Source organism: Coregonus lavaretus (assembly GCF_964263955.1).
Source record: "Coregonus lavaretus genome assembly, chromosome: 15".
NCBI classification, from domain to species: domain Eukaryota; kingdom Metazoa; phylum Chordata; class Actinopteri; order Salmoniformes; family Salmonidae; genus Coregonus; species Coregonus lavaretus.
Genome location: NC_140002.1, coordinates 34,519,570 through 34,546,463, shown reverse-complemented (window position 1 = coordinate 34,546,463; position 26,894 = coordinate 34,519,570). Strand labels below are relative to the sequence as shown.

The 26,894-nt window shown below is 40.6% G+C and overlaps 1 protein-coding gene across 5 annotated transcripts in view; it reads left to right on the top strand.

Moving 5' to 3' along the window:
* Positions 1–637: 637 nt before the first annotated feature.
* Positions 638–26,894, top strand: part of LOC311143225 (neuronal PAS domain-containing protein 2-like) — a 59,208-nt gene continuing 32,951 nt past the window's right edge. For 3 of the 5 annotated variants that reach the window (XM_084179034.1, XM_084179035.1, XM_084179033.1), the window contains exons 1-3: positions 638–770; positions 22,604–22,797; positions 25,656–25,712. In XM_084179034.1, coding sequence (XP_084035160.1) covers positions 22,742–22,797; positions 25,656–25,712 — 113 coding nt within the window. In that variant the 5' untranslated portion in view covers positions 638–770; positions 22,604–22,741. Of the gene's footprint in view, positions 771–22,603; positions 22,798–24,004; positions 25,327–25,655; positions 25,713–26,894 lie in introns of those variants that run through there. The other 2 variants (XM_084179032.1, XM_084179031.1) reach the window with 1 other exon arrangement.

The following is a 26,894-nucleotide window of genomic DNA, read 5'->3' as shown; positions in this document are numbered from 1 at the left end:
CCCATGATACATTTCGATTTTGATCCTCTTGAACACGGCCAATGTTGTATATAATTTTACGCGATGACATTGACGGGCTACGTTCTATGTCATTGAGGGGATTCGATTTTCTGGCCCGGGTTACCCCGGTAGGAGGAGTTTGTTTCGGGTGAAAAGTGATTGCATTCGTTTTGGAACCAGCCAGGTAACCCCTTAAAAGCCCACAGCGATGTAGCCTAGGCTAGATTAAGTACGTGGAGTAGGATTCTGTGTTTTCACATGCAGAAGTTGTTGCTTTTGATAAAAACGCTTTATCTGCCTTCCCAATGAAAACTAGTTTGAAAATTCAACATATATTTGATGGAAAAGAGATGTATGTTTCTGGACGATGCACCCATGCTGCTTTATTGACAACATGACCGAGCGGCGCGGGTGTAGATTAGGCTACTGTTCGATTTGAGAAGGGCGCTCCTCCCTCATTGAACTGAGCGTCACTTGCGGTGCTGGGTGCTACCCTCCCCAACTGTAGCGAATCCGGATAAAACGCGCTTGATTTGGTCACTCCCTGTACCTCCTTTTAAGGTGCGACGACGGCTGATGATGTAAATTGTGAGGTGTGTGGGTTGGAAAATGAAAATCAGCACAGAAAACACTTCGATGTCTTGACCACAGAATTGGTGCCAGTTACATAACACTATTTCATTGTAGGAAGAGCAGTGTAAACGCCGTTTTGTATTTCACGGATGCGCCTTTCATATTGGAATCGTCCCCTCGTTACTGCTTGACATTAGGTAAGTTCATGCATGACTTTTACTCACTTACAGCAAGTTCAAGCGTAACCTACATTTAGTGGAGTGAGTGACATCTGGATATGCTTCATCGAACGTTGAAGTTCCACTGATATGTCTGTGATTAATAGTCTACCGGTATGTTGCATATAAAGGTTTAGTAGCCTAGGCCTGCCTATTGTTTTATGTTTCTCTCTTGAGCCTATAATGGTTTTATAATCGTGCATTTGTCCGAAAGGAACTTCCAGCTGATTTCATTATTTCTATAAAATGACCTAATTTGACAGGCTAGTAGACCAAGTGATTTATATTTAATTTGATCATCCAGTATTAAGGAATGATAAAAAACTGCACGTTTTAGATGTGTTGATTGTTGAATAGCCTGTAGCCTACTTGGAAATACAGTAGGTGCTATCTTATACTATGTGAGACAGACCAGTCCAGGAATTATAGTTTTGGTCCTATATCAAGTTCCTTTATTCTGAAAGGATGACAGTGAGCACACAGTCAGCAGAGCATGCCTAACAAAATCCAAGTTATGTAGGTTAATCACTAAAATATAATTGTTTTCTTATGTAACTCATGACTCAAGAAGTAGCATAAGCCGGTTGCAGTGACGTCATGCCCCAGATTTATTTATTAAAAGGGAAACTATCGAACCCGTGCTGCGCAGGTGTTCTGGGCGTCAGTGGATAATAATTGTAACGAAAGCTGTTCAACCTTATATAGGTATTTGATTGCGTGGTATGATTGATAATGATGAAGGTACTGGTGATGATTGTCCCTCTCCTCCACACGCGCCCATCAGACTCTCTGAAATAGTACAGCCTTAGTTCAAATAAGGCAACCTTAGGAAACCATGCCCTACATTTTTCTATAAGATTAATTAAATTAGGCTACAATAGAGCAGAGCAGAATATGATAGAATACTTTATTATCCCCTGAGGATGTTATTTTGTACAGGTTAGACTACACAATCAACTCAGCAGGAGGTACAGTTACAGTCACGTAGGCTTACATAGGACAGACAGCGTCACTCAATACAAAAAGCAAAGGTAACAGTACATCAGACAAAAATATGCTCTTCAGATCATTTCAGTAAATTTTTGCAAAATAATACTAGTAAAATAGCTTTTTGTGACAAGTATATGGGAGTCTTCTTATAAGGCAATCAAAGACATGCGTTATACCCTTCCTTCAATAAAGGAATATTCAAAACATTTGAAACATTAGCCTAAATCAGTCTGTATCCCTTTCAGCTGCATGGATATGGATAGTACTCCTTCAATCAAACCACATTCAATCTATGATGGCAAAAAGTTTATGGTCATCGTTTCATTAGTCCCCTGTAGCTCAGTTGGTAGAGCATGGGGCTTGCAATGCCAGGGTTGTGGGTTCGTTTCCCACAGGGGGCCAGTATGAAAATGTATGCACTCACTAACTGTAAGTCGCTCTGGATAAGAGCGTCTGCTAAATTACTCAAATGTAAATGTAAATTACTGCAACACACTGCAATCATGTGAGCCATTATTTTAAAGTAATTAAATATTCAAGTTTCCATTTGCCTTGATTATGACCCTGACAATTTGAATATTTTTGGCTCACAAGTATCCTGATCAAGTTTTCCAGGAGCCTGGTTTTGTTGTTAGCAATGTTCCCTCTAAGCTGCTCGCGGGCGCTGGACTGCCGCGCAGAAGAAATATCAGCCAGCACTGAGAAGCACAAAATTGAACTTCACTCAACTGTGGCGCAGTGGTCTAAGGCACTGCATCGCAGTGCTAGCTGTGCCACTAGAGATCCTGGTTCGAATCCAGGCTCTGTCGTAGCCGGCCGTGACCGGGAGACCCATGGGGCGGCGCACAATTGGCCCAGCGTCGTCTAGGGTAGGGGAGGGAATGGCCGGCATGGATGTAGCTCAGTTGGTAGAGCATGGCGTTTGCAACGCCAGGGTTGCGGGTTCGATTCCCACGGGGGTATGAAAAAAAAAAATGTATGCACTCACTAACTGTAAGTCGCTCTGGATAAGAGCGTCTGCTAAATGACTAAAATGTAAATGTAAAATGTTTCTTGTTTCCCCCTTTAGTTAACACTATCAATGTTTCCCTCTACTGTGGGAATTGCCAATATTAGCCACTTTCACTGCAACATACCAAAACATAACTAACTATGCAAGAGATTTTCTTGTAGGCAGAACACATTGACAGGCACAACTCAGCCCGTACTCTACAGACCGGTGTGGCAAAACCAATCAGAGCTGCAGTAGCTCCATATGCAAATAGACCATTGCCATATATGGATCTGTGCCATTCACTTTGAACTGGACTGTGTTTACAGTATGAGTGGTCGAGAGTAGCCACGTGTGCACATTGGTTCATATTCTTTGCTAGTAAGTGAGTTATTAGACCAGTTATAGCTAATTTCTAGTCAGCAATGGGGGAGTGGTTGCTTCCTACAAGAGCAGAAAACGTGTGCATTTCTAGCCATCTTTGAAAAGCGAATCAGGTAAAGAGCATTTTTTTCTGTCTTAAAGGGGCAGTGTTGTATTTTGAGACAGGCTTGAATAAGCTAAGTAGCCAATAGGCAGAGGGTAGCATCATTTGTCTGATTCTCTGTAATAATGGTATGGGAATAATAATTCACTTTATTTTGCACAGTGGTTTCTTGCATCAAACAACACATTTTCAGTCACCTCCTTGTCTGAAGGACAAGTGGATATACAGGTTAATGTCAAGCCCTGCATATTTTCCCCAAAATGTCATGGATTGTAGGCCTACATTGAACACCACACATTGGCTGCTACTGTAGGCTGAATGATAGAACAGCTATTTCCATGTTAAAATGTTATGAGATGCATTTTCTCCATTGTTTTTGATGGTAGGCCACTCTGATAGGCCTACATTATGATCAAATAGCCACAGCAGCCTACTTGGCCACTGTTATAACTGTACTGTAACTTAAAGCGGGTACAGCCTCAGTGTTCACAGTAAACGCGCACCAGAAGTAGCACAGAAATTTCACAACGTTCAAGTTTACGCTCAGCAGACCTGACATTTGCTCAGTGGCAATTTTTTTTTGAGGGAATATTGATTGTTAGCCTATGTTTTACTCATGTTAATCTGGTCTGTGATGTGGGTGGTCCATGTGGTCAGGCTTGTGGAAGCCACAGTGAGGTGAGGTGAAGTAATGGTGGTGAGGTAAGGGTATTTTACTGAGCCAACCTGCTAAGAGCTAGACTTTTAACTCTACTGGCTGCCATCTCCTTTTCCTCACTCATCTGCCCATTTCTATCTACCGGTATCTGTTTCTCCCTGTATTTCACCCTCTTACCATCCAATTCTCTTCTTTTTATGGATACCACTGCCCTTTCACTCTTCCTAGCAAAGCTGTGTAATGGCAGAAGTATAGAGGGTCAGTTCAAGCCCTGGTTATAAAGGTTGAAAATAAACAACAAGCCTTAATTTGAGCTTATAGCTAAAGTAGATGCAGTGAGCTCTGTTAAGGAGGTGATGCTCTAATGCTATAACCTTTGCTTTCACTTACCTCATTGACATTTTTATTTTATTTTAATTTTGGAAGTGTGTTTAGAGAGGAAATGGGGGTCTCTGACCCCTCCTTATGATTTAGAGGGTTTTCACATCTCTTTGCCTGAAAAAATGCTGGGGAAATCCATCCACCTTTTGACAGCGTCCCTTTTGATTTGAACGAAACCTTCCATACATACATAAAAAAAAAAAAAAGTACATTATTGACATTAATGTCAATTATCGAAAAAAAAATTATAATCTGCAAATGATCTAATAGTTTGATAGCCCTGTTGGTAAGCTTTTAAATTATATCAAACTCAATTGTTTATCTTTTCCTGTGATGAAGACATGGATGTCTCATGGTATGGTAGGGTATTCAAATGGGTCAACTCTGAGCACCTTTATCTCCTGAATGTTTTGGCATTCGGGTAAAAAAGTCACTTTCTTCCATGGGCAAACATGTATGGAAAGTTTTGTTTAAATTAAAAGGGATGCTGTCAAAAAGTGATTCAATTAAAATGGATTTACCCTGCTGTGTGAACGTTAGGTAACTGATGACATGCATGCCTAGTCTCTGATGTTACAGAGCCTGCTGGAGGGAAAGTAGGTTACTGGGCCATGTCCTGCAAGCTTAGACTGAACACTAGTCGGAATATTGCTGGAGCTGCTTTGTGTGACTAGCCATGCACAAATGGAGCAGGTCCATGCAATAGGAAAGGCATCTTTGCTTGTGCTCTGTCCCTTTAAGAAAGACAGTCGGCTCTCCTTAAAGCATTGGGAAGGTTCAACTCATGTTGATTCACTTTAACTGCACAATACATAGATGAAACATGACTACAGGTACATTTTTTAGGTGTCTTGAGATGAGCAGTGAATTCATTTTATTTTCAGGTTTAGCCTTGAGCAGTGAGGATCGCACCACTCCATTTTCTTTTCCCATGATGAACCTGAGAATGCTTCATTATGTACTCTCTCAAAGAAACTGAGAGTGTCTGTATCTCTAAAGTTTTTTGTTCAACTGCTATTATTGTGTTATTAGGTGTCTTTGTTAAAGGGAAACAACAAGCTTACCAGTGTGCTGGAGTTTTTCTTTTTAAAGGGCAGTTTTATATCACAGAACATTTTCATTTTGTGAAGTGACCCGTTAGCATTGTGAAACCCAGGTGAACTCCTCTATCAAGGTGCATTCTGGGACATCAGTGAGGATTTAGCCTACTGCATGTAAATATAGAGCTCTCTGTCTCTCGTTCTGTCTGCCAATATTATAATAATAATGTAATATGCCATTTAGCAGACGCTTTTATCCAAAGCGACTTACAGTCATGTGCACATACATTTTTACGTATGGGTGGTCCCGGGGATCGAACCCACTACCCTGGCGTTACAAGCGCCATGCTCTACCAATTGAGCTACAGAGGACCACAATATATATATTCTATTCACCAGACAATATTATATTCACTGACTCAGCCTCTAACTGTGTGACCTCTGAGTTTGGGGTCGCAAGGTCCCTACTTAAGGTTCAGCAGCTAGGCGCCAAATATCTAAACCATCTGACAGTGACCTACATCAGTGGGTCTGATTAGGCAGTGCATTCTGCTCAGCAGCAACTCAGGACACAATCCAATCAAACCTGTACTGCAGAAAAGTGACTTTGCAGAGAAATAGCAGAGCTCCAAGTGTAAGGTAATGAAACACATTCAGAGAATGATTCAGAATGGATTCAGACTTGATTCAATCAGAAAGACCCAGGTTAGACAAAGACTGTGCCCTGACCCTTTATATCATGGACAGGTCACGGAGAAATCCCAGTCTGAGAGCCAATCTGAGGAAAAATAATCTAACTCCAACGCTATGATGGGTTGATTTTGGGGTACCTGGTATCAGTAGTCCTCAACTGTAGTCAGTTTGAATAGGAACAGGAGGTTTGGAAGATAAGATGTAGCAGGGGTAAGTATAGCTTCACAGGCCAGTAGAAGTCAATAGTTTGTGATTTGGACTACATTTAAACCCCTGATATCTCTAGTAATTGATGTAAAAAAATTAAGGCAGTCACCCTGGCAGTTATACAGCAAGCATATATTTGCGGACCCCTGTTCAGTTGTGTTGTGTGACCTTGTGGTTGTGCTATGTTCTTTTTGGGACACCGAAAATGTCATGTCACATGAGTGTCAGCTGCACTGTACCACATTAAATATCAACATAATAATGCCTCACATCACCAACATCATGCATTTGATGGTCGGTTTCCTGTCTCTTATGTCCTCAGGCAGTGACTGATAATACAGTGAAACAATACTTGTTTCCTGGGAAGTCGTTTTATAACAAAGAGGATATTTATTTCATTCATTTTTGAAGGGGATCCGTAAGACCTACTTTTGGCACATCATTGGAATGGATGTAAGAGCAGTAATTAACATTTAACTACTGTAATGAAGTGACAGTCAAGTGTAATGCATCTGCCAACAGGATTAGAATATGACTGACTCATAACCAGTCATACAAATTATATTATTGTGATTGGTGTCCCCTGCTGGGATAGGTTGAGGATACAACTATTGATCAGTTAAATAATTAGGTCAGAATGTTAACACATCTGGAATACATTATTTATTTATCGTTCCCATCACTCCTTTTTTGAAAATGAAGTGTAACAAAGATGAGATCAAGTGCTGCCAATTACTGCAGTTGAATAGGCATGACAGGCTAAAATACAGGCATGACACAGCACAATCGTATCATGTTATGGATTACATTTTACATTTGAGTCATTTAGCAGGCGCTCTTATCTAGAGCGACTCACAGGAGCAATTAGGGTTAAGTGTCTTGCTCAAGGGCACATCGACAGATTTTTCACCTAGGTGGCTTGGGGATTAGAACCAGCAACTTTTCGGTTACTGGCCTAACACTCTTAACTGCTAGGCTACCTGCCTAGTACAGCTTAGTGCTAGTCATATAAGCAAGAAAATGGCATTTCTGCTGTCAGATAACCCATATTAATTTAACGTATTAAACCTACGGTGGAAATACAGATATGCAAATCTAGAGGTAGAAAGGCCTGACATGATAACCTAAATATGTCAGGTAGCTTGTGGTGCAGTATGACGTTAGGCAGAGAATCCTGATGATCCTGTGTGCTGTAGTAGTACTGTAGCATTCCTTGGTGGAGTTGGCGGTGGCTTCATATGCCCAGTGGAACTATGTTGCACATGACTCTTGAGTCTGGTATTCATGTCACCCTCTTTAACCTTCTAACTGTGACAGACAAAATGTTCAGCTCGGGTTATATAACTGCCAGTACAGACGTCATTGGCCTCTCTGCTGATGTCGCTCATCTCTGGTCCACAGCACACTGTCTTTGTACTCACTAGCTACAGGCAGAGACCTACTAGGGCATGATTAAAGACACTAAATAGCTTTTTCCTTTTATGTTCCTTTCTTCCAGTTGTTCAAATGATATTCATGTTTTGTGTGTCATGTAGCTTCAGTGGATCCATTGAAATTAGTTAGCAGAAATGGCATGCATACTTATTTCCAAAGGCATGCGTACTTACTGTATGTGAAACATTTACTAAGAGAACATTTCCAAGGATATTCCCCCTGCACAGTGAGCATTTCTACCACTCAAACATTACTACAAAATCTATGGGCAAAAAAAACGAGCTAAAAAACATTAGCTGACATGGGCAAGTTGATCTGGACGGTTCTGACAAGTTATAAATAGTTCTCTAAGGTATGCAATGACTGACATGATGAGGAAAACGGATGATTCACTACCCAATTTCGAAATTGCACCTTGTGCATTCTACTATTACAAAGAGTATTGAATGTTGCGCCCCCCCTCCCACGCCCCACAGTTTGGGAACCTCTGGCCTAGATGACCTGGAATCCTCAGGCAGATGGTGATCAGTGCAGCTGGTTCACGCTATCATGGAAGAAACCTCTCACATAATGAGTCTAGTTAACTGAGAAGTGAACATACTTCAATCTGGGTCTATTTTAATCCCCAACCGTGTGCCAGACAGGGATGCCTTGTAGAGGGTCTATTCTTATGGCTGGTTGTAATAATCCTGGCTGTTCAGGCTTTATCTGAGTGTCCCAAGGCAAAAGGTCACAGTCAAGGATTGGGTGTGGCTACACTGGTGCTCTCAGAGGAAGACCTTGATGGTTTCACAATCTGAGCAGTCCCAGCCCTTGTTTGAATGACCTACAGTGGCTTGCGAAAGTATTCACCCCCCTTGGCATTTTTCCTATTTTGTTGCCTTACAACCGGGAATGAAAATTGATTTTTTGGGGGGTTTGTATCATTTGATTAACACAACATGCCTACCACTTTGAAGATGCAATTATTTTTTAATTGTGAAACAAACAAGAAATAAGAAAAAAAAAACAGAACTTGAACGTGCATAACTATTCAGCTATTCAGCAATTACAGCTGCAAGTCTCTTGGGGTATGTCTCTACAGTGAGGGGAAAAAAGTATTTGATCCCCTGCTGATTTTGTACGTTTGCCCACTGACAAAGACATGATCAGTCTATAATTTTAATGGTAGGTTTATTTGAACAGTGAGAGACAGAATAACAAAAAAAATACGCATGTCAAAAATGTTATAAATTGATTTGCATTTTAATGAGGGAAATAAGTATTTGACCCCTCTGCAAAACATGACTTAGTAGTTGGTGGCAAAACCCTTGTTGGCAATCACAGAGGTCAGACGTTTCTTGTAGTTGGCCACCAGGTTTGCACACATCTCAGGAGGGATTTTGACCCACTCCTCTTTGCAGATCTTCTCCAAGTCATTAAGGTTTTGAGGCTGACGTTTGGCAACTCGAACCTTCAGCTCCCTCCACAGATTTTCTATGGGATTAAGGTCTGGAGACTGGCAAGGCCACTCCAGGACCTTAATGTGCTTCTTCTTAAGCCACTCCTTTGTTGCCTTGGCCGTGTGTTTTGGGTCATTGTCATGCTGGAATACCCATCCACGACCCATTTTCAATGCCCTGGCTGAGGGAAGGAGGTTCTCACCCAAGATTTGAGGGTACATGGCCCCGTCCATCGTCCCTTTGATGCGGTGAAGTTGTCCTGTCCCCTTAGCAGAAAAACACCCCCAAAGCATAATGTTTGCACCTCCATGTTTGACGGTGGGGATGGTGTTCTTGGGGTCATAGGCAGCATTCCTCCTCCTCCAAACACGGCGAGTTGAGTTGATGCCAAAGAGCTCGATTTTGGTCTCATCTGACCACAACACTTTCACCCAGTTCTCCTCTGAATCATTCAGATGTTAATTGGCAAACTTCAGACGGGCCTGTATATGTGCTTTCTTGAGCAGGGGGACCTTGCGGGCGCTGCAGGATTTCAGTACTTCACGGCGTAGTGTGTTACCAATTGTTTTCTTGGTGACTATGGTCCCAGCTGCCTTGAGATCATTGACAAGATCATCCCGTGTAGTTCTGGGCTGATTCCTCACCGTTCTCATGATCGTTGCAACTCCACAAGGTGAGATCTTGCATGGAGCCCCAGGCCGAGGGAGATTGACAGTTCTTTTGTGTTTCTTCCATTTGCGAATAATCGCACCAACTGTTGTCACCTTCTCACCAAGCTGCTCGGCGATGGTCTTGTAGCTCATTCCAGCCTTGTGTAGGTCTACAATCTTGTCCCTGACATCCTTGGAGAGCTCTTTGGTCTTGGCCATGGTGGAGAGTTTGAAATCTGATTGATTGATTGCTTCTGTGGACAAGTGTTTTTTATACAGGTAACAAACTGAGATTAGGAGCACTCCCTTTAAGAGTGTGCTCCTAATCTCAGCTCGTTACCTGTATAAAAGACACCTGGGAGCCAGAAATCTTTCTGATTGAGAGGGGGTCAAATACTTATTTCCCTCATTAAAATGCAAATCAATTTATAAAAATTTGTACTTATGTTTTTCTGAATTTTTTTGTTGTTATTATGTCTCTCACTGTTCAAAATATCCTACCATTAAAATTATAGACTGATAATTTCTTTGTCAGTGGGCAAACGTACAAAATCAGCAGGGGATCAAATACTTTTTTCCCTCACTGTATAAGCTTGGCATATCTAGCCACTGGGATTTTTGCCCATTCTTCAAGGCAAAACTGCTCCAGCTCCTTAAAGTTGGATGGGTTCCGCAGGTGTACAGCAATCTTTAAGTCATACCACAAATTCTCAATTGGATTGAGGTCTGAGCTTTGACTAGACCATTACAAGACATTTAAATGTTTCCCCTTAAACCACTCGAGTGTTGCTTTAGCAGTATGCTTAGGGTCATTGTCCTGCTGGAAGGTGAACCTCAGTCCCAGTCTCAAATCTCTGGAAGACTGAAACAGGTTTCCCTCAAGAATTTCCCTGTATTTAGCGCCATCCATCATTCCTTCAATTCTGACCAGTGTCCCAGTCCCTGCCGATGAAAAACTTGGTGTTCTCAGGGTGATGAGAGGTGTTGGGTTTGCGCCAGACATAGCGTTTTCTGTGATGGCCAAAAAGCTCAATTTTAGTCTCATCTGACCAGAGTACCTTCTTCCATATGTTTGGGGAGTCTCCCACATGCCTTTTGGCCTTTTTTTAAGCAATGGCTTTTTTCTGGCCACTCTTCCGTAAAGCCCAGCTCTGTGGAGTGTATGGCTTAAAGTGGTCCTATGGACAGATACTCCAATCTCCGCTGTGGAGCTTTGCAGCTCCTTCAGGGTTATCTTTGGTCTCTTTGTTGCCTCTGATTAATGCCCTCCTTGCCTGGTCCGTGAGTTGTTGTGGTGCCATATTCTTTCAATTTTTTAATAATGGATTGAATGGTGCTCCGTGGGATGTTCAAAGTTTCTGTAATTTTTTTATTACCCAACCTTGATCTGTACTTCTCCACAACTTTGTCCCTGACCTGTTTGGAGAGCTCCTTGGTCTTCATGGTGCCGCTTGCTTGGTGGGGTCCCTTGCTTAGTGGTATTGCTGACTCTGGGGCCTTTCAGAACAGGTGTGTGTATATATACAGAGATCATGTGACAGATCATGTGACACTTAGCACACAGATGGACTTTATTTAACTAATTATGTGACTTCTGAAGGTAATTGGTGCACCAGATCTTATTTAGGGGCTTCATAGCAAAGGGAGTGAATACATATGCACGGACAACCTTTCCGTTATTTATTTTTTAGAATTCTTTGAAATAAGTTATTTTTTTCATTTCACTTCACCAATTTTGACAATTTTGTGTATGTCCATTACATGAAATCCAAATAAAAATCAATTTAAATTACAGGTTGTAATGCAACAAAATAGGAAAAACGCAAAGGGGGATGAATACTTTTGCAAGGCACTGTAGATGTGATTCAGATCTTGTGCTCAGGGTGTTGGTTGTGCGTCTAATACTGACGTAATCATTTGTTTGTGTTATGGAATACTACAAATACACATTCAGTGGATTGTCTGAGGCGCTTCTCCCTGGATGTTTATCAAATGAGCAAATGTCTAAATCACTGTACAATAGATTATAGGTCTGACAGCTCCCTAGTATGAACTAGAAGAAAGTATTTACACATGTTAATAACCTGTTTTAAAGGATCAGGAAATTGTCAATGTAATTTTTACAAACCTTTACCCACATGTGGGTTCAAATGTCAAAGCTGTGCAAATTCTGTAGTAGAATCTTAGGCAACATTTTGACAAGGATTTTTCTTTATTTTTACTATTTTCTACATTGTAGAATAATAGTGAAGACATCAAAACTATGATGAAATAACACATATGGAATCATGTAGTAACCAAACAAGTGTTAAACAATTCAAAATATATTTGAGATTCTTCAAATAGCCATCCTTTGCCTTGATTACAGCTTTGCACACTCTTGGCATTCTCTCAACCAGCTTCATGAGGTAGTCAACTGGAATGCATTTCAATTAACAGGTGTGCCTTCTTAAAAGTTAATTTGTGGAATTTCTTTCCTTCTTAATGCGTTTGAGCCAATCAGGTGTGTTGTGACAAGGTAGGGGGGGTATACAGAAGATAGCCCTATTTGTTAAAAGACCAAGTCCATATTATGTCAAGAACAGCTCAAATAAGCAGAAATTAATTAAGACATGAAGGTCAATCAATATGGAAAATGTCAAGAACTTTGAAAGTTTCTTCAAGTGCAGTCGCAATAACCATCAAGCGCTATGATGAAACTGGCTCTCATGAGGGCCGCCACAGGAATGGAAGACCCAGAGTTACTTCTGCTGCAGAGTATAAGTTCATTAGAGTTAGAGTTCAAGTAACAGACACATCTCAACGTCAACTGTTCAGAGGAGACTGTGTGAATCAGGCCTTCATGGTCGAATTGCTGCGAAGAAGCCACTACTAAAGGACACCAATAAGAAGAAGAGACTTGCTTGGGCCAAGAAATACGAGCAATGGACATTAGACCGGTGGAAATTTGTCCTTTGGTCTGGAGACCAAATTGGAGATTTATGGTTCCAACCGCCGTGTCTTTGTGAGACGCGGTGTGGGTGAACGGATGATCTCCGCATGTGTATTTCCCACCGTAAAGCATGGAGGAGGAGGTGTTACTGTGTTGGGGGTGCTTTGCTGGTTACACTGTCTGTGATTTATTTAGAATTCAAGGCACACTTAACCAGCATGGCTACCACAGCCTTCTGCAATGATATGCCATCCCATCTGGTTTGGGTTTAGTGGGACTATCATTTGTTTTTCAACAGGACAATGACCCAACACACCTCCAAGCTGTCTAAGGGCTATTTTACTAAGAAGGAGAGTGATGGAGGGCTTCATCAGATGATCTGGCCTCCACAATCCCCCGACCTCAACCAAATTGAGATGGTTTGGGATGAGTCGGACCGCAGAGTGAAGGAAAAGCAGCCAACAAGTGCTCAGCATATGTGGGAACTCCTTCAAGACTGTTGGAAAATCATTCCAGGTGAAGCTGGTTGAGAGAATGCCAAGAGTTTGCAAATCTGTCATCAAGGCAAAGGGTGGCTATTTGAAGAATCTCAAATATAAAATATATTTTGATTTGTTTAACATTTTTTTGGTTACTACATGATTCCATATGTGTTATTTCATAGTTTTGATGTCTTCACTATTATTCTACAATGTAGAAAATAGTAAAAATAAAGAAAAACCCTTGAATGAGTAGGTGTTCTAAAACTTTTGACCGGTAGTGTGTGTATATATAAGGAGTAATAGGTTCTAAAGGTTAGGGCAAAATTCCTAATTTCAGGTTAGGATTTTCTCTTGAACTAGACAAATAGCTTGGGGGTGGTGTGTCTCTGATTGAAAGACTGTTGAAGGGACATCGGGCATCTAAAACCTGCCAGAATCTCTGCATTTTGCATTTTGCCATTACGAGATGAAGCGTTATTATTGTGTTATTGCAATATTACTACTGCAATTGGCTAAGGTTAATGTGGTCCTCTGTAGCTCAGCTGGTAGAGCACGGCGCTTGTAACGCCAGGGTAGTGGGTTCGATCCCCGGGACCACCCATACACAAAAAATTTATGCACGCATGACTGTAAGTCGCTTTGGATAAAAGTGTCTGCTAAATGGCATATTATTATTATTATTATTATTATTATTAATAAAATACAATGAAATAGAAGAAACAGGTAATATGAGAGATTATAGTGTCTACTGCATGGGGGGTGTGGACAGGTTCCCATAATTCCTTGATACACAGGACATGGCAATGGTTACATAATAGATCATCTCGTGGAAATTCCATTAACAATTGTGATTACCTTTGTGCAAAGGAAGGAAGCAAAGTCTCCTCACTCGCAAACGGAAACTCTACGCCAAACCCCTCCCTTCCGCTAATTTCACACGTGTTTATCGTGGCCAATAAGCACATTTTTGTTTTCATGAATTTTTATGATACAGCCAATTTTGACTTTGTGGCTGAGGAATCTATTGGAAACCGTTTATCATCTGCACACGTGCTTAAAAATCACCGCACCAGTTGAAGCACCGCCATTGTCCAATCCTGATTCGTACAAATAATCAACGATGAAAACCCAAAACCAGGAACTACTGCTGCTTGTATCACATAATTCTACATGAGCCTTGACAGATTCTCGCCGTTTCATCTGTCCACGAGAATCTGTCCACGAGAGATTACAGAATAGAGAGCATACCTTACCATCGGTGAGTGAAATAGTGGCTCCCTTGTTTTGATTCTGAATGTGCATACTACTTCCTTTGAATCTGTGTTTATTTCTGTATCAATTTGACTATTGCTGTCATTGAAAACCAAGCCTTGTATTATCCAGCTTATACTCCGAGGTATTTCCAAAGGTCTCAAAAGTATTCAGTTCGAGTTCGTAGACAGGTCTTGGAGCTAAAGCCTGTGTGGAAAGAACACATTTCCACCCCTGAGACTTTAGCATCATTCTGGTACAGGAAGCTTATGGATGTAATTAGTTAAGTAACTGACAAGTTTAAAGTTGAAACGTGTCATGGTGTTACATTTCTCAGGTAAACAAAGTAATAAGGTTTTATTGCAGCCATATAAGTAGTTATGACTCTTATGGCTTGGGAAGCCTCCTCATTCATATGTTTTCCTTTTCATGAGGAGGTAATCTAAGCTGTGTGTTGTGGACTAAATGTCACCTGGACTGCGGAAAGAAACGCAAATTGTAAGTTGTCTATTTAAAAAATATATATCAAGTACAGATGAGTGCTTAAAATTATTTTGACACTACAGAAGAAAAACGGTGGAACAGGTCTATGGGAACAGACTTAACCTAGGACAGATAATAATAATAATATAATAATATGCCATTTAGCAGACGCTTTTATCCAAAGCGACTTACAGTCATGCGTGCATACATTTGTGTTTTAATGAATTTGTATTGTATTGTTAAATCAAGAGCATATATCATACAGTGCTTAAACTGTATGTGACACATTTGTGATTGAAATGAGTAGTCTATCTGTCCCTCATTATTATATTATAATTATTGAAGATCTATCACAGGAACAGGTAGCTGCATATTGTCACGTATACTGTATACTCCCCCTCTGGCCTCTAGGTCACCAGGTTGCTCTTTATTACACACACCTGTCACCATCGTTACGCTCACCAGCTCCTCATCAGACTCACCTGGACTCCATCACCTTCCTGATTACCTCCCCTATATATGTCACTCCCTTTGGTTCCTTCCCGAGGCGTTATTGATTCTGTTACTCTGTTCCTGTCTGTACCCTACTCTTGTGTTGTTTCATGTTTTATTTATCATTAAATGCACTCCCTGTACTTGCTTCCCGACTCCCAGTGTACATTGTTACACATATATCTATGTGATACATTAAAAAAAGTGTTTTTATTGTGTATGTGTACAGTAGCCTGAGTTTGGTATTCAGAATGCTTTGAGTAACATTCGTTTGTAAATAGATGAGAGCAGGTTCAAAACACATTTATTGATATATCAATATTACAAGTGTAGCGGAGGTGATCCAGAAAGGCTGTCGGTGTAGGGACATATCATGCAAAGGGTATTCATGGAACTGGACTTTACTGAATCCTTTTTGTTGATTTATGTAGAATCTGAATCTTTGTGTCGCCATGTGTGCACTGTAAATGTGTGTTTGTGTGTTGTTGTTACAGCTTATCAGATCTTGGGCTATTTTATTATTTCCCATAACTGGGTTGTGTATATTTTATTACTCTGTCTGTCTGCAGGACCTGTCCAAGATTCCCTTTTGCTTAACTGTTCCATGATTGTTCTGCTACTCTGGTACGTCCTAATTTGATATTCCAAATTGGGAAGATGCAGTACTTCTTACAATGAGGTCATGAGTAGCCTAAACTCTATTGTTCAGTTGGGTTCAATTATGTTTAATTAAATTATTAGACTCTGAATAGACTTCTCTGAATGGACTGAAATATTCTGTAAGTTGTACTAACATTATTTGTAAAGCTTAGCCTTTATAGAACATGTGGCTTAGAGTTCTAGTGAATGAGAGCTTATTAGTAGCATCGGGCCACCACAGTACCAGTGAGGGCAAGATATTTTCTTAGAATAGGCTGAAAATTGTGGAAATGATTTCGTTTCTACACGTCCTGCTCTACCCTCTGTTGGCTACAATTTTTCAAATAACATGGAAGAAACTTGGCACTAAAATGAATTACAAACGTTCAAATTCAGAATAATGTGACCGAAATGGCATTCAAGTGTTAGTAGCCTATTATCCAAACTATAATTTTTATTACTATGTACTCTTAGTTGTGTGTTGCACAGCCGGTTGCTAATGATGTCGTTAGCTAAGTATTGAGCTAACGACTGACCTACTTTCCCTGTTCACAGTGGCTCAGTCCTGTTTACAAGGGACTGTCAACGGAGGATGTTGCGTGGTAGAGGAAAACAGACTGAGCATAGACCTGAAAACGATTACTCCTGAAATCTTGTTAGTTTATGTACCGAATAGGGATGTTACTTGAATTGTATTTTGAATAATACTTAGCCAGCATCTGTATGGAATATGGTCTGTTCGCGATGTGTTTGTGGTGAGTCAAGCTTAGGATACTTGGCTCAGTGAGTTACACAGTAGGCTGTTGGGAAATGTGTACGGTCAAAAGTAAAGTATGGATCTTTATGTCAACTAAAGTCCAGTTTTCAAGGTATGTAAGATTGTTATGTCCTTTGCAAATTGTGTCTTGTGTTCATTAAAATGTACGGTAGGCTATAGGTTGGCAGTTGCTTCCATTTTGGATGGATAGATCTGTTGGCTACTGCTTCTAAAGCCAAGATGTTAACATACAAATAAACTAGGCTAACTATTATACAATTGTTAATTTCTTTGCTTTCTATGTCATTTTCATAGAAAAGTGTTATGTCCTGTGTGTATTTCAGTATTTAGTTAATCATTTTCTTAAAAGGCTCAATGACAATTCAGCTCACTGGTATAGATTTACAAGTATAGTGTGTCCTTGCAAGTGAATGAGTTGTCTTTTTTGATATACATCATTTTAAAACCATGTTTACCTTGATTAGAACATAGTGCTTTTGGGACTTTAGATCCCTTCCTAACTCAGTGGAGATTGTATATCTGCTTTTAGTGTTTTTGCACCTTACTTGTGGAATAATCTCCAAGGCTCTCTAAAATTGGATGAATTGGTGCCTCTAGGGCAATTCAGAAGGCTGATTGAGGACCTTTTTTTACTGAATAATGTGTTTGTTTTCTATGAATGTGTTTTGCTTTTCATGTATTGATGTCAATATTGATGTGTATATTGATGTGTTTATTGATGTGTGTAGTGTATATTGATGTGTATACAGGGCTCATCTGTGAAAGAGACCTTGGTCTCTGCATGACTCCCTGTCAAAATAAAGGTTAAATAAAAAATACATGTTTTAAATTGCATGGTCACTGATTGGTTGAGGAGGCTTAGTGCCTTGTCAAATAATGGTTGGTCAATGATTGTCAATTAATCAAAAGACTAAATATAGTTTACATGTTGTCAACAATCTAAGCCAGCCCTGTCTGTTTTGCCCCATAGTTGCGCATGCGTCAGTTTTGTTGCTAATCAGCTAACCCGTCTATACAAATTACACCATTTAGTGTAAAACATTATTATATAAAAAATATATTTTATTGTCACATACACCAGATAGGTGCCGTGAAATGTGTTGTTTTACAGGGTCAGCCATAGTATTATGGCGCCACTGAAGCAAATTAGGGTTAAGTGCCTTGCTCAAGGGTACATTGACATATTTTTCACCTTGTCGGCTCGGGTATTCAAACCAGCGACCTTTCTGTGACTGGCTCAGCGCTCTAACCGCTAGGCTACCTGCTGCCGCGACATTACATACAACACTGACATTACATATCACAAACATCACATCAATTACATCATTGTCAAGTACAATCAAATCACCCCCCTTAAATGATATCATCAGCCTGAAACACTTCATGTCATATGTGTTTAGTCTCACATTCTCTTTAAATTTTTTCACCATATGTTTCACTGACACTTCAGCCTAGATTGAATTTCCTTATGCCATCATTGGCTACCTCTCACCTAAAGTAAAGCACCAAATGTTCCTTGACATGATGTGAAGGGGATAATCTCATGGAATTACATCCTTGATGAAGATGTAAATAAGTCACTTTTGTTATGAAAGTTGAGAGCTGTTACCAGCAGCTCCCTCCAAACCATTCTCAGCAGCTCCCTCCAAACCATTCTCAGCAGCGATATCTTGACAGGTTTCAGAGTTGTAAGATTAAAGATTGCTCCTTCAATAAAAATAATTACTCTGAATACCATTGAATGCCTGTATTCCTGAAGAGTGTGTGTGTGTGTGTGTGTGTGTGTGTGAGAAGGTGAACCATTGGCAGTGTGAATATGCTATTGCATGGCTTTTCATTTTGGAAACTAACTGATCAAAATAAGAGGTTTCCTGCAATATAACAGGTTTTTGTCATAAAGTAGATGAATGTTAAAATAGTGAGGTTGTTCAGAGTGTGGACAGATGAGTTCTAAGTTGAAGTCTGACACGTCAATCATTTCTTGCCATAGTTAGTGAGAAAAGTCATCTTGTGGCGTGCCTGCCTGAGGTGGTGTATGTTAGTACAGGCGATGGTCATGAACTTGAATTTGAGTTCAGGCAGACAATTTAAGATCCGTGCCCCTCAGGGCACATGTGTAACTCCACTCCACATATTTTTTCAGCTATAAACCTTGTCTCACTGAACTCAATGCATTCTGGGTGTGGTGCAATCTTCTCACTCAAAGAAGAGTTTCCAGGTAGAAATGTGTGCACCGTGTAGAACACTAAAATGCATGTGTTGTTCAATGTTTTATTTTATCCTTGAAAGTAAAGGTAGTTCTCTTCGATGGAAAAATCTCCCCACTGGGCACACACTGGTTGATTCAACGTTGTTTCCACGTAATTCCAATGAAATTACGTGGAACCAACGTGGAATAGATGCTGAATTGACGTTTGTGCCCAGTGGGTCCAGTGTACTCTACTGGACTTAGTCCGTTTTTTGTCTCTGTTTTTCTGTCCAATTGAAGGAGAAGTAGCCTAGTTCACTGACCAAATTCCTAGTTCTCCAAGGGACACCCACCCTATCATCTTCTGCTTTTAAAACATATTATTGTGTTTTTGTAGTTCCCTCTGTCCATCTGTAACCACTTTATGTCTTTGTAAAGGGTATACATCAAGTGTTTGAGGTCTAGGTTGTAGCATATGAACACAGTGTACAACTGGAGTTCTCTTTACGATTTGGTAACCTGACCACTTTGCTGAGAACAGACACCCTGAAGAGGATGGATCTCAAACTCAGTTGTCATCTTGTGCTGTTTTTTTATTATTATTAAATCTGGGTAAAATATTTTCTTTAAACCAATCGATTGGTCGACATTTTTAAATGTGTATTTTTCCATATACCCTATGTGTTTTAATCAAATCAACTATATGCACTGAGCTTGTCGGATGCTTTAAGCGCACTGTTTGATGAAATAATTAAGACACACAAATGACTAGAGGGAGTCCGACCGCAATTGATTTGAATGTGCTCAGACTTGCTGTGCTGTGTTAAAAAAAATGACAGCGAGTGACTGTGTGATTAGCACCTGTTGTCTCTCTCTCTTCATGCTGCAGTGACCACTACAGAACTTCAGTGTTTATCATGCTGTCCATGTTGCTGAAGCTGCAACATATTTACAGCCATTTCTGACTGAAAAGTTCTGTTACGGCACAACGCCTCTCCCATGTGACCTACTTACGGCACAACACACACACAAACGCACACTACATGTTAATATTTTGAATGTATGTAAATTGTAAAATATTTTGTCTGTAATGTATTTTTCGTTATATGTCGGACCCAGTAAGACTAGCTGTAGCCATTGGCGTCGGCTAATGGGGATCCTAGTAAATCAAATCAAATCAAAGAAAGAAAAAATAGGTTTATTATTCTAAATATAATTTTTCTGACAATTTGGAAGAGTGTAAACAACACTAAATAAATTATAAGTAATACCAGAGAGGCTGTTGTAATGAAGAAAAAGTGTAAAGCCTTTATTACAGCATAGCAAAAGTTAGAAACAGCCGAAATTTGTGAAATTGTTTATCTGACATGTTGTGGTTGCGTGAGGCTTGGTGCTCACGGAATCAGTAGGCTATTAAACAAACACTCAAACAGAAGCAGGATCTGTCTTATTTCTGTAGATATATATGGATGATTTATAAAGCCAGGCACATTTAACAGTTCGGCTATTGATTACCTAATTAAGTTGGTGTTTCCTCTCTCCTCACTTTTCTTAGACAATTAAGGCAAGTGCTGTTTTCTCGTCTCCTAACTCCGCTGCAGCCTCCACCGCATTGTTCTCAACACCAATATGTGGGTTAACTTTGCTATTATGCACATAGCAACATGGTCTAGGAAAAAGTGCCAATTCAACAGAGCACTGATGTTTTAGAACCGTGGAGAGCGACCGCTATCCAATGTGGGAGAAAGCGCATTTGTTATAAAATAATATTATTTTTATTAGTGTTGCACCATTGTTCTTACGTAATATAACCATATACAATTTTAGTAGCACATGTCTTAGTGATGGACTGTGCCATCCCCACGGCCTCCACAATGGATTGTACACCATTAAATTATATACACAAAAATGTATGCACGCATGACTGTAAGTCGCTTTGGATAAAAGCGTCTGCTAAATGGCATATTATTATTTATTTTTTATATATTGTTTTGGTACTGCTCGTCTAGAGAAATCTCGGTCAACCAACAGCCTATCGACCAAACAATCGACCAGTAGACTAAATGGGGTCAGCCCTATATTCAATACATTTAGTTATTGCTTGTTTTTCTAAAGTCTACCAACCTTGTCAGCAGACAGCTAAGAAGGTTAGACAAGCTAGCTACTCTAACTTGATAGCTTGAAATGGCTTCTTGGTAGCTAGTTATTAGGTTGGGAAATTGGGAATCTATCTGGGCTAGCTAAAGCCAACTTCATAAAACTGCTATGTGGCTAGTAGTATTACAAAGAAGAAAAATACATGTAATTATTATTTTATTTTTTAAACACAAAAAAAACCCAGGACAAATCTTAGGGGGCACGTGCCCCTGTGCCCCCTATGGGCATGACGCCTCTGTTTGTTGTTGAGGGGTGTTCCAATCAAGTCTGGACTTAACAATTGTGCCTAAAATATAATCTTCGAGTTGAGTGAACCCTAAAAGTAATGCAGGGAGCCATAGTAAATTAATATTGGGCAAAATCTTCTTGGGCATGGTGACAAGCAGCAGGCACCATCAACAAACCATTTTCATGGAATGTCATAAATACCACCAAGTGTTTTGGTTTATTTGTGGAGCTTTTAAAAGTATTATGATGACATATGTTTGCTTTTTATGGTGCATCATTTTATCACAATTTACAACTCTTACTGGATTTTCATTTCAGTGTTCCTCGTCTGAGCACATGGATTTCATTTAGATAAAGAGAGATATGTGAAATGTAATATCCATGTTGGTCCTTCTCAGGTCGCTACTGTATGTTAGTCAGTGGCCATATGAAATACAAACTAGGTCATGGCCCAATGGAAACGGGCACAGAATCACCATCCTCAGACATACTGAACCGTAATGATTGGAAAATGGCCACCAGCTGTCATAATTACACAGACGTCATTTATAATTTTTAAAAAAAATATTTCCAGCCCACATACCTCTATTCTTTTAATCGCAGTAATGGTGGATTAGCAAAAGATCTCTGGGATTTTTCTAGGTCAGTAGAGCTCCTCCAGGTTGAATTGCTGTATCAAGGTGGTAATTGATATTTAACACGCTTCCCTTTTAATGCATGCTGTTCACTGTGGAAAATCATGGATCATAAATCACAATAAATAATGATGTTTCTTCTGGTAATGTCTTTACTCACTGAGATGATATTCACTGAGATATGCTCTGGGTTGATAAATAATAGCCTATTGTATTTGACAATAAACAGGATACTTTTGTATGCATTTGTTGTTGTTTTTCACAAGCATAACTTTAGCTCCAATGAAAGCTCTAGAGAAAGCATTAAAACGTACACTTGTTCAGAATAGAATTGGAAATAGGATCACTTTCAAATACCTTTGGGATGTGCTTGAGTGTGAATAAGAGAGTACTGCGGGGTAACACTGTTGCTGTGTGTAATACAGTTATGACAGTTTGAATGAAACTGCAGATGAATCAAGTTACAGTAATTATCAGATGTATGAGTAATAGGCCTAGATATGCTAGCTACAGTGTAAGTACAGTTGATTTTTTTCCCCTTTACTCAAGCCCACATTCTTATTGTCCTCCACAGGTTTTGGTGTTTCTGTGGTTGACTCCAGGAGGAGGAGGTGGGCAGCAGCAGCAGGTGATCACTGGGAGCTTCAGTGCAGCTAGCGCGGATGGGATACATCAGACTTCAGATAGAGCCTGGCTGGGAGAGGGAGTGAGAATGGACAACCTTTCTGACTTTGGGTCCCTATGTCCGTCCAGCAAGAGGGAATGGGAGTAAGTTTCTAGACTACTTTTATCCTCTCGTGTTTCCAGTCACTGCCAAATACATGTGTTTGTATAGAGAAATATTACTTGGTTACTTGGTTACTAACAATATATGAAGAGTTTATTTCCAAAATGCTAAATCCACCAATTTTTTACATTTGTGTTTTTTCATCAGAAATGGTTTCTTATGGGTACCTTTGTGTGTGTGTGTGTGTGTGTGTGTGTGTAAAATATTACTGTTCTCAGATTTTTATTAATAGATTTTAGATGTGTACGAAAATGTGTTTTTTGTTGTTGCAAAAAGCTATATATCCATTGTTGAGCTGAAATGCAATGTTTGTATCTTGTATATTTGACTGTGATATGGGATTGTCTCCCCTAGCTATCTCAGAGTATGCGCCGACCAGATGGCAAGTGTCTTCACTGACATTTTCAACCTCTCCCTGACCCAGTCTGTAATACTTAAATGTTTCAAGCACACCACCATAGTCCCTGTGCCCAAGAACGCCAAGATAACCTGTCTAAATGACTATGTGAACGTGAGAGCTAAAACCAAGCCATGAGGTCGAAGGAGTTGTCCGAAGAGCTCTGAGACAGGATTGTGTCGAGGCACAGATCTGGTGTAGGGTACCCAAAAATGTCTGCAGCATTGAAGGTCCCCAAGAACACAGTGGCCTCCAGCATTCTTAAATGGAAGAAGTTTGGAACCACCAACACTCTTCCTAGAGCTGGCCCCCCGGCCAAACTGAGCAATCGGGGGAGAAGGGCCTTGGTCAGGGAGGTGACCAAGAACCCGATGGTCACTCTGACAGAGCTCCAGAGTTCCTCTGTGGAGATGGGAGAACCTTCCAAAAGGACAACCATCTATGCAGCACTCCACCAATCAGGCCTTTATGGTAGAGTGGCCAGACAGAAGCCACTCCTCAGTAAAAGGCACATGACAGACTGCTTGGAGTTTGCCAAAAGGCACCTAAAGGACTCTCAGACCATGAGAAACAAGATTATCTGGTCTGATGAAACCATGATTGAACTCTTTGGCCTGAATGCCAAGCGTCACGTCTGAAGGAAACCTGGCACCATCCCTACGGTGAAGCATGGTGGTGGCAGCATCATGCTGTGGGGATGTTTTTCAGCGGCAAGGACTGGGAGACTAGTCAGGATCTAGGGAAAGGTGAACGGAGCAAAGTACAGATAATCCTTGATGAAAACCTGCTCCAGAGTGCTCAGGACCTCAGACTGGGGTGAAGGTTCACCTTTCAACAGGACAACAACCCTAAACACACAGCCAAGACAACACAGGAGTGGCTTCGGGACAAGTCTCTGAATGTCCTTGAGTGGCCTAGCCAGAGCCCAGACTTGAACCCAATCGAAGATCTCTGGATATACCTGAAAATAGCTGTGCAGCGACGCTCCCCATCCAACCTGACAGAGCTTGAGAGGATCTGCAGAGAAGAATGGTAGAAACTCCCCAAGTACAGGTGTGCCAAGCTTGTAGCGTCATACCCAAGAAGACTCGAGGCTGTAATCACTGCCAAAGGTGCTTCAACAAAGTACTGAGTAAAGGGTCTGAATACTTATGTAAATGTTATATTTCCGTTTTTAGTTGTTTATTAATTTGCTAAAATGTCAAAAAAACAATTTTTGCTTTGTCATTATGGGGTATTGTGTATAGATTGATGAGGGGGAAAAAAATGTGGAAAAAGTCAAGGGGTCTGAATACTTTCTGAATGCACTGTATGTACATATCTACCTCAATTACTTCGTACTCCTGCACATCGACTCGATACTGGTACCCCTTGTATATAGCCAAGTTATCGTTACTCATTGTGTATCTATTACTACTTATTATTATTTCTCTATTTTCTTTCTATCTGCATTATTGGGAAGGGCCCGTAAGTAAGCATTTCACTGTAAGTCCATACCTGTTGTTTACGAAGCATGTGACAGAAATATATTTGATTTGAGATAAATGCACATACTGTAAGTTGCACTGGATAAGAGCATCTGCTAAATGACTAAAATGTCAAATGTAAATGTTTTACATACAGATCTCATATTACTGTATTGAAAAAAATATTTAAATTGTTTTTAAACATTGATGTCACAAATGTTTACCTACTTTTTCTCCCCCATTTCGTGATTACGATCTTGTCTCAATGCTGCAACTCCCCAACGGGCTCGGGAGAGGCGAATGTTGAGTCATGCGTCCTCCGAAACGTGACCCGCCAAGCCGCGCTTCTTAACACCCGCTCGCTTAACCCGGAAGCCAGCTGCACCAATGTGTCTGAGGAAACACTGTTCAACTGACAACTGAGGTCAGCCTGCAGGCGCCCGGCCTGCCAGAAGGAGTCGCTAGAGCGTGATGAGCCAAGTAAAGCACCCCCCGGCCAAACCCTCCCCTAACCTGACGACGCTGGGCCAATTGCGCGCCGCCCTATGGGACTCGCGGTCACGGCCGGTAATGACACAGCCCCGAACTCCAGGCTGTAGTGACGCCGCAATACTGCGATGCAGTGCCTTAGACTGCTGTGCCACTCGGTAGGCCCATTTACCAACATTTCTGAACATGGATATATAATGCTTTGGAATGAAACTCTTCATATACAGGGCTATACTTGGTTGACTACTGTACTATGTGAACACGAACACCCTAGAAAGCATCTAGGCACAAGTCAGTTTCTTTAGGACCATAGTAGGAGAGACCCTGTTTATGTATATGATGTAGATTAAGTCATTATTAAGAATGGTTCCACTCAAAGGGTGTCTATCTCTATTCATAATGTTGTAGAGGAGAAGGAGGAAAATAATCTTATTGGTGAATATTCAGAGAATCAGCATTCCAACTTGTCTCTCCCTTCTCCCTCTAGCACCAGCAGCTGTGTGGACGATTTGATGGATGAAGATGAGAAAGACAGGGCAAAAAGGTATTCCACGTGTTTGTGTACACGTGTGTGTCTCTGAGAGAGAGACATTTGAGTGTGAGGACGCAAGATGAGGCAGACAGAGATAAGTGGAAGTTCACAGCTTGTACCTGTTAATGAAAGGTCCTCTATGGCGTGGCCCTACTTTGGCATTACATCTGAAGATGTCTGCTTTGTAGATGTCAAGACATTTTCAGTTCTAGAAATCACTTTTCACCTCAGCAGAAAGACACATGTTTCTGTGGGATTCTGTGCCTAGACAGCTTAGAAAAATGTAATAGGAAGGTGTTGAGGAGAGGGCCCCCTCCATCTATCCAACAGGGTCAAGACATTTTTGCTTTCCAGTAATGATGCACACAAGTAGACTTTCAAATCATTGTCAGGGGGTGCAGATGTATCTGTGTCTGGGGAGAATGGCAGCAAAAACTACAAGTAAGAGAAAATGTCTGAAAGTTTGTGTTAATGGTAGATTTTGTGTTTGCTATGCTATTGATATCATAGTTTTTTCCATCACAAGTCCATATGGGATGAATCTTCATAAACGTTTGCTTGTGCGATCAGAAGGGATTTTGTGTGGATCCACTATACTATCATTACTCTCTTAGCATCCTGCAAGCTGGTTTATGGTGGCGGAGGAATGAGTGAATTGCGATGGTGGTTATTTATAAGCAGGAGTGTGTGTTTCATAAATACGAAGCTGTAGTTGAGCTCGCAACTTCCACCTCAAATGCACTTCTTTATCAATAATTTATAAAGCATATACAGTCGTGGTCAAACGTTTTGAGAATAACACAAATACTAATTTTCACAAAGTTTGCTGCCTCAGTTTTGATGATGTTAATTTGCATATACTCCAGAATGTCATGAAGAGTGATCAGATGAATTAAATTAATTGCAAAGTCCCTCTTTGCCATGAAAATGAACTTAATCCCCAAAAAACATTTCCACTGCATTTCAGCCCTGCCACAAAAGGACCAGCTGCCATCATGTCAGTGATTCTCTCGTTAACACAGGTGAGAGTGTTGACGAGGACAAGGCTGGAGATCACTCTGTCATGCTGATTGAGTTAGAATAACAGACTGGAAGCTTTAAAAGGAGGGTGGTGCTTGAAATCATTGTTCGTCCTCTGTTAACCATGGTTACCTGCAAGGAAACACGTGCCGTCATCATTGCTTTGCACAAAAA